Raw genomic sequence first — 13555 nt, forward strand, 5'->3', positions numbered from 1 at the left:
ATGAACTAGGGTTAGGGTTGTTGTTAGAGTTGTGGTTAGGGTTGTGGTTAGGGTTGTGGTTAGGTTTGAGCCTGGATGTGGACATGTTGCTAGGGTTAGGGTTGTGGTTAGGGTTGAGCCTGGAGTGTGGACATGAACTAGGGTTAGGGTTGTGGTTAGGGTTGAGCCTGGATGTGGACATGAACTAGAACTTGGGTTAGGGTTAGGGTTGTGGTTAGGGTTGAGCCTGGATGTGGACATGAACTAGGACTAGGTTATTCATAAGCGTACGGCCCTAAACAGAGACCGAAAATATGTTGACATGCAGATAATCAGTAACTCTGTGCTATTAAATGTCTTTGTAATTACATTTTATAATGAGAAATATGTAACATGATGAGCAGCATAAGTATTGCTTCACGAAGTGAGCAGTCCACACTAGGCCCAGTAGCAGTTATGTTCATGGATTTTATTACACATATAAAAACACATGTATCTTTCTACAACAGACAACATGTCTTAAATAACAGATACAAAAAGTAGACAGCATGGGTAAAAGGCAGCGATTGATATATGGTCCTAAAACAGTTATATATCAAACAGCATAGTTATCATAGGAAGTCACTCTTATAGTAATAGACCACAGTCAAGTAAAGTACATGTACAAAAAAATATAGCTTTACACATTCAAGTCTTTTTGTGCAATTTATGCCAATAGCAGCATATCTGGCAAGTCACATTCATTATCTTTTCAGTAGATTGTGCATTTTCATTTCTTCCTCTTCTCAGTCTTATTTTGGTTGTACCTCAACAGCATTTGATCATATCATCATATCAGTTTGTCATGTGATGGTCTGTGCCTGGGGGCGTTTAGTTCTTGATGTTCTGGCGACACAGAGGGCAGGTTCCAAACTCTTGGATCACTCTGGTGGCACACTGGAGACACAGGCACTGGTGGCCACACCGCAGGCTGATACAGGCCTTCTGGCTCATACACACTGCGCAGTCCTCTACACTCTCACCGTCTGCAATCAGAACAGATATGCTCAGTTACATGACCTGTAAGTTCAAGTGGGACTCGGCTCGGCATGGCTTTGAAGTTAGGGTGGTTGGTGGTGTGGTGTCCAAAAGGCTGCTCACTCCTGTGTGAGGATAACATGTACTGTAGCTACAGTATGTCCTTGAAGCAGCATGGCTTAGATGTTTCAATAAATGTTTAGCCACACAATAGTACATGTGTGTAAAATGTTAGCCTTGGAAAAATGTTTGGTTTGAAATAGTATTGAACATTATTATTTTAAGAATAGCTAGATGAGTTATCAAGCAATTACATTCACATGAAGGATATTTTTCATTTAAAAGTTCTAAAACAAGATAGAGTTTGTTGTATCATGAGGCTTACTTGATGTCTGCTTATTGGCTGGACATGGAAGAGGATATCTGTCATGGCTGTCATCACACATTTGCTTCACATTCACATATTTGTCTACGTTGAGCGAGGCATGTCTCTGATGAGCAGAACAGGAGGAATGCCGTTGAGGAGCAGGACAGGATTTTTGATTACACAAAAAGTATTTCTTCTCCGAACCTACAAGAGATAACCAGATATGTAGTTAGTCCCTGACAGTTGGACATCAGTAGCCCTTTCCTGCAATCAATGACCAAAAGCGCCCTCTTTGGCCTCATGGGTGGAATGATATTAATATTTTTCATAATTTCATAATTAGTAAAGATTATTATTAAAAACCTGACAAAAATCCAGTGTTTAAATACATAACATGTAATTGATGAGATTGGAACCGGGTGTGAAGGAAGACAAGACAAAACCAACGGAAAATTAAAAATGGATCAGTGATGGCTAGAAGGTCGGTGACGTTGACCGCCGAACACCGCCCGAACAAGGAGAGGGACCGACTTCGGCAGAAGTCGTGACAGTGACGTATATATAGCATAATATTGGGATGCAAACTGAAAATGTAACATTTCAACTCTATATCTGACATGGTACGTGTCTTCTTTTTTTAAGCCCATAACCATGTGTGTGAGGTGTATACTTTTGTTTCAAAGAAGATTTGTTTAAGACTACCAAGAATCACTCTGTGTGACAATGATTTAGCCCACTGCAGTAAAAAGTTAAACTAATAGATCAAATGAGAAGGACAGACAGACTGTTCATTCATACATGTTCCACTGATTTCTGAACTTACCCAGTAAGAGCACAGAGCAGGTCTGCCCATACACATCAATCATGGCCCACAGGGGCCAGCTGAGGTCTACTCCCTCCAGCAGTTTGTGTTGTCGGCCGTTGGCATTCCTGAAATACAATGTACCGCCATAGGAGACCCAGAACTCCAGCTCTGAGCCTGCAAGGCAGCACATCTCAGGCACAGGAGCGGCCCAGTGTCCAGGGGTGTCTGTGAGGTCTGGGATGGCCATGGAGGGCAAGTCTCTGGCAATTGGAGGTACAGTGGTGAAGCCTATACGCATGGCTCCACACCAGTTCAGCCCACACCGCTCCACTCGCAGACACACCCTCTCCTGGGGCTGTACTGGGCGGCTGCTGAACACCAGGCCATGTCTGAAGGTGTCCCCAGTCCTGTCTGCCCGTCTAGCTCCCTGGCTCAGGCTCACCAAAGCCCCCACCGCCTCCCTATGGAAGGTCAAGGGGCCCAGGCAGCGGGGTCCACAAACGTGTGCTGGCTCAGGCTCTAAAGAAGATTTGAAAAGGGGAAGTAGGGCTAATCATTTGAATGCTACAGTACCTCAGTCAGGGATGAAAAAGATAGCTGTTGTTGACAGACATGATGATTAAAATGATCAAAACAACATAGAAATGAATATCTGAATGTGACTGAGATTGAAACTGCTTTACTGCTTTATGGAATTGATTCTATGCAAGCCAACAAAGTTGATTGCCTCGGTATAGGAAAGGCTTTTGTCAAATAATCTTAAATGACAGCAATTCTCATTCACTGATCAATACAAATACTGAATGTTACTTGCAAAAGAGGAGATGAGATTATGTTAGTGTTATTATTATTTTAGTTTTGCATTAACACTGCCAGCAAGAAAGGCGGTAACACTATGTTGATAGATACATTTTAAGGAAGAGTCTTGTTTACATCACATTCCTGTTTACAGTGCCCTAAACAATTATCTGATTTGTCTTACATTAAATTGTATCTCCCCATTAACCTGTCCTAAACTTGTGTCTCAAATTAAATCATTAATTCACATTAATAACAATTTAGCCCCCTCTCACCCTGGACCAGAGAAGCCTCTGGATAGCAGAGTTCTTGTCACTAGTAAATCTAATTCCTAGTCTCGCCATAATAACACTTTTAAAAAAGAAAACAGATTATATGGCTGGTTGCCAGAAAATCTCTTATTCAATTGTATATCGTAAATGACAGGTTGTTCTTCCTCGAGGATCTGCCACATCCATGGGTAACTGCCATGCATAGTATGTCAGTGTTGTGAATGACAAGCTTTACTGTTATCTGTGCCTACCAGAATCCCTTGATGTAAATGTGCATGATTCATTGAAGGAAAAATATTGTAACGTTTGTAGATATAAAGATCCATTTTACATAAGACCATTATAATATAAGTGGTTGGTCTACATCTATGAAAATATACTAGAAGTAGACTTTCCTCCTACTACAATTACAACACAGTTGTCATCATTCATCAATAAAGAGACGATCCTTACCAAGGCTTCTGCTGACCATCTGATACATGTTGCTCTTCGTATCCTCTGTAATGTAATGCATAGCCACATAGTACACCTACAGTAGTTTGAGTAGTTCTGAGGTGGTGGGAGTGTTCACAGGCTTTATACTCCTCTGTCTGCCCACGTGCCTGTAGTTTATACACAAAAGATTGCTCATCACAAGGAAAGGAAATGGGAGGGCTAAGGGGCAGGACAGTACTCTGGAAAAGTACCTACATTCTAACAGAAGAGACCATGTTTTCATTTGTTTTATCTAACACCATTTTCTGTTTCATCCAACACTTTGGGATCTTTGAAAACAGTAACATTTGTATATTTTTAAAGCATGATCAAACTAAACTGTGGGAAATCAGCCAGTGGTTTCACTGTCATTTTATGAATAAACCAGGTTCTTTAAGTAGGTATATATAATGTGAAAATAATTACTGCTAAACCAGAAATTACATTATTCTTTCAACAATAAGGAATTCCCCCATGTTCAATGACTGCACATGTAAAGCAGGTAGCTACAGCCTACAATGCAAACAACAGAATGTTGTGTGCCTGGAGAATATTCCACATACAGTACCTGGTTCACATACTGTAGGGGAGAAGAAATGATCAGGAGTTGGAATTTCCATTATTAACAGAGCAATACAATTATATAGGTGACAGGTAAAGAATGTTGTCTTCTTCTGGGTTTTTTTTTATCTATATTGGATCGTTTCTTTGTTCAGGTCCTGTGAAAAGTTAAGTTGTGTATAACACTTTTCTTTAAAACTTTTTTTAATCCAAGAATTGTAGGTTCCACTTTCTAACCATCGCTATACGCACCACATCTTTTTTTCACGGGGAGAGGATAATTTATAACAGTAACAAAAGAGGTAGCCACCTAAAAAGTATATATAATCTTACCTACCTCGTGAGTTACTGAGAATAAGTTGGGGTTTTCCATTTCAAACGTCTAAAAAATAACTACAAAACTCCGTGGAAATTCTACATTTGAACCTTTGCATCAGCTCAAACATCCATGATTGATTCAGTGAGCTGGTAATATGACAAAGTAGTCTCTATTGGGCCAGGGCCAGGGCGAGGTATCTCATAGGGGACTTGACATGGTGGCAGTGAGTTGACCACATTGCAAAATAGGCTAATGGCATCACTTACCTCTCAACTCTACCTCATTTCAAATGGTTGTTTTTGAGATTATCTTGAAAATGTGCAAATGTAACTCACAAAGCCTATGTCATTCCAACCTGGACTCATGGGTAGATGTAACATAGTAAATCTAAATCTGTCTCCCTCCATTTAGTAGGATATGTTACGTTTATCATGTTATGTATTAATTTGTGGATGTCCATCATCCATTTCATATGATATGTTATGAATTGCAATTTGTATGATATCTTATGATTTGCAATTCATACAATATTTTACTAATTTGCAATACGTATGATATTTGAGGAATTCCAATTTGTTGTGGCTAACGTTAGCTAGATGGCTAACGTTAGCTAGGCTAGAGGTTCAAAGGTTAGGGGTAGAGGAAGGGTTTTTCTAAAATGCAAAGTTGTTGCAAAGTAACTAAAAAGTAGTAAGTAATTGCGAAGTTGCTAATTAGCTAAAATGCTAAAGTTGTTCATGGTGAGATTCAACACGCAACCTTGGGCTGCTAGACCCCAACCAACCACCAACCTTCTGTCTTATGTAACCATACCAAACATAACATATCATACTAATTTCAGTGTCCCGGGTTTATGTTTACTATGTTACCTCTAGTCTATGAGACCAGGCTGGTCATTCAAAACAAGGCATGTCAACCATTTGTGGTTATAAACCAAACTGCTGGTCACCCACTGCTCAAATTGATCCGAAATAAAAGGTGAATTTGGCTGCCCTCTGTTGGAGGTTGCGGCATCAGCAGGTTCAACATCATGTGACAGGATACAGACCATCCCAATTTACATTCCAAAATCATGTCACCACTTTTGGAAAGTTACTGGACATATCGATAGTAACCAGAAAAAAGTAAGGAGAAAAGTGAGCTAATAGTCACATGTTAGATCTCCCCTCCCCCCACTAAATTGCCTCAGGAAAACTCCAAAGGTCAGGATTACACAAGATTATGCAACGCTCTTGGCGTTTCCCGTAGACTGCTATCAATCTGTCCTGGCAAGAGCAAACAATACCAGTGTAATGAATTTGACTTCTGCTAAATGTGCACATATAGACACAATTATAGAAATCAGAGCAATGTGTGCATATTACAAATAGACTAGTTCATTAATTATTATTATTATTATTATCCTCTAATCATTTGTGAGTTTACATTCTGTAATAAATATACCCTTCTACAAGCTGTGAGGATTTTAATTTGTTTCTTTTAATCCTAAATAATAACTAAAATATTTTTTTTAAATCAATTCACTGTTTTTTCCCCCACTGTTTTAAAAAAATGTAACCTTTATTTAACTATTCAAGTCAATTAAGAACAAATTATTATTTACAATGACGGCTTACCAAGAGGCAAATAGAGGACAAAACATACATCAAGGCAAGAGAGACACCACAACACTACATAAAGAGAGACCTAGAACAACACAACAAACAGCAACACAACATAACAACCCAACATGGCAGCAACACAACATGACAACAAAACCTGACAGCAACACAACATGACAACACAACATGGCAGCAACACAACATCACAACACATGCAATGGACTAAAACAGAGGAAATATAAATCTGTGTGCCGAAGCTACTTCTGCCTCAGCACCACAGAGGGCCAGGCATGTCAGGCCATCAAAAAGCAACTTGTTCACACTCTACCTTTTCAAAACACTATTAATCTGCTGTTTTCCAATAGTTGGATTTGACCAGGGAGCCAATAGAAAGGCATGAGAGCTGTGAGACCCTGACCAATCCTAAGCAGCATTCTAATGTGGCCTATCTTTATCAAGGTGCCACTCCACTTCAAGATACTGCTTATTTATGACCCCCGAGGAGAGAGCAGGGAGAAGATATTTGTCTTGAGGAGCAACTCTGTGAACACTCGTTCTCAGGTGCCACAACACATGATGCTAATTTTGGAATTACCACGTACAGTGCAATGGCACAAATCAGGTGAAGGAAGAGAGTGAAGAGGTTTTATGCTGGTACCTGCCCTCTGCTGTCATAACCAGCTAGAGAGACACCTCTGCAGATACCAGTGACCTGGAGTAATCTGGTCCTCAGTTAGGGGACATTGGCGTTTGCATCATAGGTCATCATTTGAACATCAACAGACTGGATTAAGAAATAAGAACACAATCAACAAACCTGTATTCATTCAGCTTGGTGAGAGAGGTGAACTTGAACCTTTGTGGGCCACACTGGGTCTTTTCATGACTGGACCTTGTTAGGTGAGTTGGTGAAATCTGGAGGCGGGACCACTTCCCATGGATCCCAACATACCTGGGTCTTTCCTGTTTAACAACAGCCTGAACCAATTCTCCTCGGACTTAAAGACACCTGTGTGTCAGTTCTCAGTGCCCAACTCCTTCTGCAAGCTCAACCCAGGCCTGAACAGCCAGCTGCAGGCAACGGGCACAGCCCAAGGCATTAGCAACATTCTCAGCCGTTCCATGATGGGTGCTACAGGCACCACCACCCTGCTCTCTGGATACCCCACCATGGGGGGCTTTGGCACTGTGGACCCAGGGGTCTACTACAACTGTGCAGACTATAACCCCTCCCTGGGCAGCTTCACCAAGCCTGGCACTGAGTGCCCCATGAAGGGTCGCAGTGGCAGTTGCTGGGCAGAGAGCGGGTGCGAGTGGAGAGGAGGGAGGCAGCAGTGCACAGACAGTGAGTCTAACTCCACACTGTAGTCAGCTTAACATCACACCACTCACTAACCAACTGCCTGAGGCATGACATTGGCTCTTATCACTCATCCATGATATTCAGAGAATTGTATTATTAACTAGATTATTATCATGTTTTTCTACAAGCTCAAACTAATTAATAAATGCAGTTGGTAAATTACTCTGCAATTTCTGTTTAATTCAAAAACATCTTAGTTAAAACATTTTAATAAATTAATTTATCTCATTTAAGTTTTTAATTCAAGGTTCTGTTAGTTAAAGGTGTAAATATATTGTTGATAGAGTGTACTGTTGTCTTTGAAATACTCAATATTAGATATTGTAATCTATAATGTTATTTTATGTGCCATTGTTTAAAAACGGATTCATCCACTTGACATCATGCAAATATTTTGAACCTGATTGCATGCTATATCCAAGTATAATGCTGTGCAAGTCACATAAAACCTTTCAAGATTGCTTTTAGAAATATGTGAAAAAAATGAGGTATTGAGAAATGTATTCTATCTACTGTTATATCTGATAATCTTTAAAACAACCATCCTAAAAAATACAGGACAATTGGTTGTATCTATGTCCTAAAATGTTTTATTTGTTTATTCATTTTGATTCCTCCAATATAAGAATATTTGACTAACATTTTACAGTTAGGAGATTCATATCTATGTAATTGACCAGGTCATCATTATTTACCTCACTATTAATATGAAGTCCACAATTAATATGAAGACTCAAAACAAAACAAAAAAAATACTTAACTGTAATATGTACTTTATTTCCAGACAGTGGGCATCTAGGAGATATGTCAGGCAGGAAGAAGCACACCAGACCTACATTCAGTGGACATCAGATATTTGCCCTGGAGAAAACCTTTGAGCAGACCAAGTACTTGGCCGGGCCAGAGAGAGCTAGACTGGCCTACTCCCTGGGCATGACAGAGTCACAAGTCAAGGTAAAACAGATCTACATGCATGCACTAACAGTTAAACACATCTGAATTCATGTTGTAAAAAGTATTACAATATTGGATAATGTAATGTAAGCTGGTTAAAATAAGAAATCACAATAAGTAAATAAATGATTTCATCAGGTGTGGTTCCAGAACCGACGTACCAAGTGGAGGAAGAAGAGTGCCTCCGAGCCTAGCTCCACCCAGGCCACACAGGGTGAGCAGGGAGGGGAGATTTCGGAGAACGAGGTGGAGGATGAGGAGTACAACAAGCCTCTGGACCCCGACTCAGACGACGAGAAGATACGACTGCTGCTGCGTAAACACCGCCGGGCTTTCTCTGTACTCCACCTTGGACCACACCACGTCTGACACACTAACACAAGCGCACACACAAACCAGATGTGCATGTTGTAGCAAGGGGTATCATGAAACAAATCATTTTGTAGTATAGACCCACAATTTAATATTCAAGCATGTTAAAAAAGACATTTACAATACAATACAGTAAGTTTAAGGAGAAAAGGGGCTAATGGTTCACTTGAACTGTTGCCTTGACGTACAGCACTGTATAATGAAAACAGAGAGATGTTACAATGATTGGTGAAACAGTTAAATTGAGAATTGAACATATCAATGAGTTTCAATGTGGAAACGGGTTGACTGTTATGTGGGAAACCCATCGTGATAATCTGTTATGATGGTTGTATCAAACGTGAAAGGAAATTGTTTCTAATGTATAAAAGACACATTATAGCAGACACACTGTAGAGATGATTTGTAAAGCATTGATTATGCAGTTTACAGTACCTGTTTATTTGTACAGAACAAACACAAACACTATTTGTTTTATCTAATTAATTTGCTTGTTGTACTCCTAACATTCAATATCCATTTGAATTTGTTCACAGTTAACTGCTGTACAGTAACTATGAACACAGAATACTTATATAATTAACCTTTATTAATTTAACTTGAGAGCCTGGACATGCTGTTTTCATACTGGCGTTGAGGGCACACTTAACTCAAAATAAGTCTTAACATTCTATTTCGACTAATGTGTTGGCAAGCTTTCATGACATTTGAGGGTTTCTGCACATCCAAAATAAGTCCTATAAGTATAGTGTAAATAAATGAGGAAATTTGGAATTGTAAAATAAATTGTGAATTATTTATTGAAAACAATGGTAAAATGACTGTGTCATGCCTCTGTTTTTCTGTAATTGTTTCCAGATAAAAGACAACAATCCCCAAAACAAACTACCAATAGCACACTGGATCTGACATTAAAACAGGCACTGAAGTCTATATCAGCAATAGAGATTACAAGTGACAATTAAAACAGATCGGCGGTAGGGAGGCACAATCATTGAGTAGAAGAGAGGGGTCAAAGGCCAATCCCACTGTGATCTATATAGTTACCAGGGTGCTGTGGCTGAACTGGCTGGAGTGTTCTGTGTAGAAGACCAAGAAATCAGACTCATCAGCAGCTCAGTGCTGTTTGTCATTAGGACAGATGCTAAAGGAGTGTGTGAGAGTGTTCCCAGCACCAAGGAAAATCTGCATTGTGCTTGCTTCCTGTTGAAACAATGATGCTATTGATGATAATGCAATATCAAGCGTTATGTCGCTTTACAATCAAGAAATGTCTACATCACCAGATAAAGAGGATATGTTAACAGACACATTCTACAGACTACAAACTTTTAGAAATATTCCCAGAATAATGCATACTGCATCAGATAACTTTCTACCACTGAAAGTTAAATACTGTAAACAGAAGAGACAAGGAATCTAGGAGGAAAGCTGAAGAGCAACACTGGTGTCATTGTTGGCATGTTTGGGAAACGAAAACTCTGAAAATACAGTACCAGCCAAAACTGGTATTTCAGGTGCATCCAGTTCTGGCTGTAAACATCGGAGTGAAGCAGTTCCTTAAGAACTTAATCTGAAATCACATGGAAATGTTTGTGTCATGCAGGGCATGCCATTACTGGTGTAACAGAAAGAGAAAGACAAATAGCGATCATAGTTACCTACCCAAAGAAAAACACTTGCATGACCCTGCGAGAGGTGCAAGTAGAATGCCAGCTGAGAAGAATCAAGCTAGCTGCAATAACATTGACATTGACTTTACAAGGTACCCACTGGGCACAGAAGTTAATTCAACATATATTACACGTTGGTTTAACATAATTTCATTGAAATGACGTAGAAACAGAGTTGATTCAACCAGTGTGTCCAGCGGGTAGAATCTCATTAAGGGAGAATAATACGGTAATGTAATTGCAGTGGTCAACATTTATTTACAAAACTGGAAGCATTACATGAATGTAGTGTTTTTTTTGTGTTCAACCAGAAAATTTGACAAACAGCATTAGTCCACTCCATCTAACAATACTACTGGCCTCATGTTGAACTTTAAACCAAGAGCAATCCCTGGAGGGCATTACAATATGTTGACAATACCATGAATCAACTAGTATAAGTATATTATTGAGTGGGCCTTGCACTTTCCACGCAGACCCATACATTATTGATTGTAAACTAATTAAGGACATTTGACAGGGTCCAGATTACAAGGATAATCTATCTATACATTTGAACTAATGAATCCTTGTCATATCAGTCTATAATTACTTCACAGCAGATTGAGTGTCAGTCAATCAACACATACTACAGAGGAAGATTGATGACAAATTATGCATTTTCTACCTTAAAATAAGAGTACAACATTTGAATAACTTCATTAATAGGCATTGAACATTTAAGTGCCTTCTGAATATTTGATACAACTATTAATCAATAAGAAATCCATGATTATATTTTTAAAGTCTTTGAAATAGTCCTTATCAAAGCAAAATGATGCAAACTAGCCACCATTTCATACAAAACAGAAAGTGGACAATGAACAAAGATCTGAAGAGGTTGCTACAGCACAAATAAACATAAAACATAGTAAAATAGATATACTCAATAAAATAACTGCAACCAAAATAATAAGTAGGTGTCAAGCTTCAAATTGTTCAAACTTCGCCTGCGTGAACGTGTGCATGGATGTGCATGGATGTGCATGTGTGTGCGTGTGTGTGAAGGTGGTATCAAACATCCATTCCAGACACATCCACATTCAAATTAAAGAGTGGGAGGATAAACAAGTTATTGTTTGGTAAAACAGTCAAACTGATCACAGTAACTGAAACAGTCCAGAAGATGCTGCCTTGTAAAACAATGGATGCATTATTAAAAACAGAATAACATTGTGTCAGCTCGCCTGAACAAGAGAAATCTCTATTAGCACACTCTTCAATTCTCTAAAAACAAATGAAAACATATTTATGAATCTCTTAGGAGCTACATTAGAGGACCCAGTCATAGTTTGTGGAATAAAGCACTTCATGGTAACAAGAATGTAACTACCTACTGTACCACCGGCAATACGCATTAGAAAGGAAAATAGACTACATAAATCATGATGTCCTTATAAGGGAGTGGCAAAATCAACTCATATCAGTGACTGATCTAGCAAGCTTGGTGTCTTTTTGTGCTGATATTGTCTGAATGTGGAACAGTATTTAGCCACCCATGTCTGCTCTGATGTCCGATAGAGTAGACTAACCTTACAGTTGAACCATATGTTTGTACATTACATAGGCCCACCTGTCACGTCTTGACCTAAGTTCCTTTTTTATGTCTCTATTTTGTTTGGTCAGGGCGTGAGTTGGGGTGGGTATTCTATGTTTTGTTCTAGGTTTTGTACTTCTATGTGTTTGGCCTGGTATGGTTCCCAATCAGAGACAGCTGTCAATCGTTGTTTCTGATTGAGAACAATACTTAGGTAGCCTGTTCCCACCTGTGTTTGTGGGTAGTTGTTTTCTGTTTTGTGTTGTTTCACCTGACAGGACTGTTTCGTTTCTTACATCCTTGTTGTCATTTTTGTTTCGTGTTCTGTTATATTAAAATATCAACATGGACACTTACCACGCTGCGTGTTGGTCCGATCTTGACTACTCTTCCTCAGACGAAGAGGAGAAGCGTTACACCACCCCATAATATGTCAACGTACAAGCCACCAGAGAGTATTCCCAGCAGAGTGTGGTAGCAGGCAGGCAGAGCTGTGATCATCAGTATTCAGCAGCATGTAGATGCTACACTTTAGAGGCTGAGGGAATCCAAGGCAGAGGTCTGATGGGAAAGGAAGGCGCATTTCCACATTTCATACTGACCTTATGGGCTCCCAGCCTGAATCTGGCTCACTGGTCTTTTACATCATTTTATTGATTTAAGCTGAGTTTATAACACCATTGAGATAGTAGGTTAGGAAAAATGACCTCAGCGTGGCATTAGGAGGCAAATGGAGCGTTTTGTTGGAGTTCACTGTTCCAAGGATGAGCTGGGATAGTATGTACATACTGGTGAAATGTATGTTTCCAACAAAAGACTGCACAACATAATAATGCACAGAGAAATGTGTATTACACCACTGCTCTATTCTGACAAACATGCTGACGGTGCATTGAAATACTGTAGCAGCTTTTGTTTAATGTGTTTGTGAGTGTTTGCTTTTAGCATGCTTATTTATGTTGATGGTAAACAGTTAAAACAGTCAGACAATAAATAAGTAAAATAAAAGACTACTAACATACAAATGAAAAGCATGCATGCATATTCCATTCAGGGATGTCAGAAGGAATGAAGGTCAATACTTAATTATAAACCCTTGACACTTTAAAACCATTTAACCAGCTGATGATCAAATCTGTGATGATGTCACCCAACTCATGGCAATCAATAACTTGGAGTGAGAGGAGAATAGAATGTGAGAGACTTGGTTGGGTGGAAACTGACTGACTGCATGCAATTCAGGGAGAGGCTGGGTGCCGTGACTGGGTAGGAGCTGCTCTGTTTATCCTCTGGTACGGATAGCGGAGTGGGAGTGTGTGATGGTGATGACCAATGTTGGATAGACACTGGCTTAGATAATGGGAGAAAAGTTAACTCTATTTACCATCCACAAGGAAAACATACAGTAACATCTAGAAATTATC

At 39.4% G+C, this 13555-nt stretch overlaps 2 protein-coding genes and 1 long non-coding RNA gene across 3 annotated transcripts; 1 reads left to right on the forward strand and 2 right to left on the reverse strand.

Moving 5' to 3' along the window:
* Positions 1-435: 435 nt before the first annotated feature.
* Positions 436-4698, reverse strand: LOC139410910 (E3 ubiquitin-protein ligase NEURL3-like). The gene is made up of 4 exons (XM_071156571.1): positions 3692-4698; positions 2187-2687; positions 1382-1567; positions 436-1004 (listed from the first exon to the last, which is right to left on the reverse strand). The coding sequence occupies exons 1-4, from the start codon at positions 3750-3752 to the stop codon at positions 850-852; spliced, it is 903 nt and encodes a 300-aa protein (XP_071012672.1). The 5' UTR covers positions 3753-4698; the 3' UTR covers positions 436-849.
* Positions 4699-6996: 2298 nt separating this feature from the next.
* LOC139410911 (homeobox protein Nkx-6.3-like) lies at positions 6997-10672 on the forward strand. The gene is made up of 3 exons (XM_071156572.1): positions 6997-7538; positions 8341-8510; positions 8649-10672. The coding sequence occupies exons 1-3, from the start codon at positions 7130-7132 to the stop codon at positions 8877-8879; spliced, it is 810 nt and encodes a 269-aa protein (XP_071012673.1). The 5' UTR covers positions 6997-7129; the 3' UTR covers positions 8880-10672.
* A 116-nt stretch (positions 10673-10788) lies between these two features.
* LOC139410913 (uncharacterized) lies at positions 10789-13154 on the reverse strand. The gene is made up of 2 exons (XR_011634549.1): positions 12554-13154; positions 10789-12167 (listed from the first exon to the last, which is right to left on the reverse strand). It is a non-coding gene; the product is annotated as an uncharacterized lncRNA (long non-coding RNA).
* Between the last annotated feature and the right edge of the window lie 401 nt (positions 13155-13555).

This window comes from Oncorhynchus clarkii, chromosome 6 (assembly GCF_045791955.1).
Source record: "Oncorhynchus clarkii lewisi isolate Uvic-CL-2024 chromosome 6, UVic_Ocla_1.0, whole genome shotgun sequence".
Classification (NCBI taxonomy): domain Eukaryota; kingdom Metazoa; phylum Chordata; class Actinopteri; order Salmoniformes; family Salmonidae; genus Oncorhynchus; species Oncorhynchus clarkii.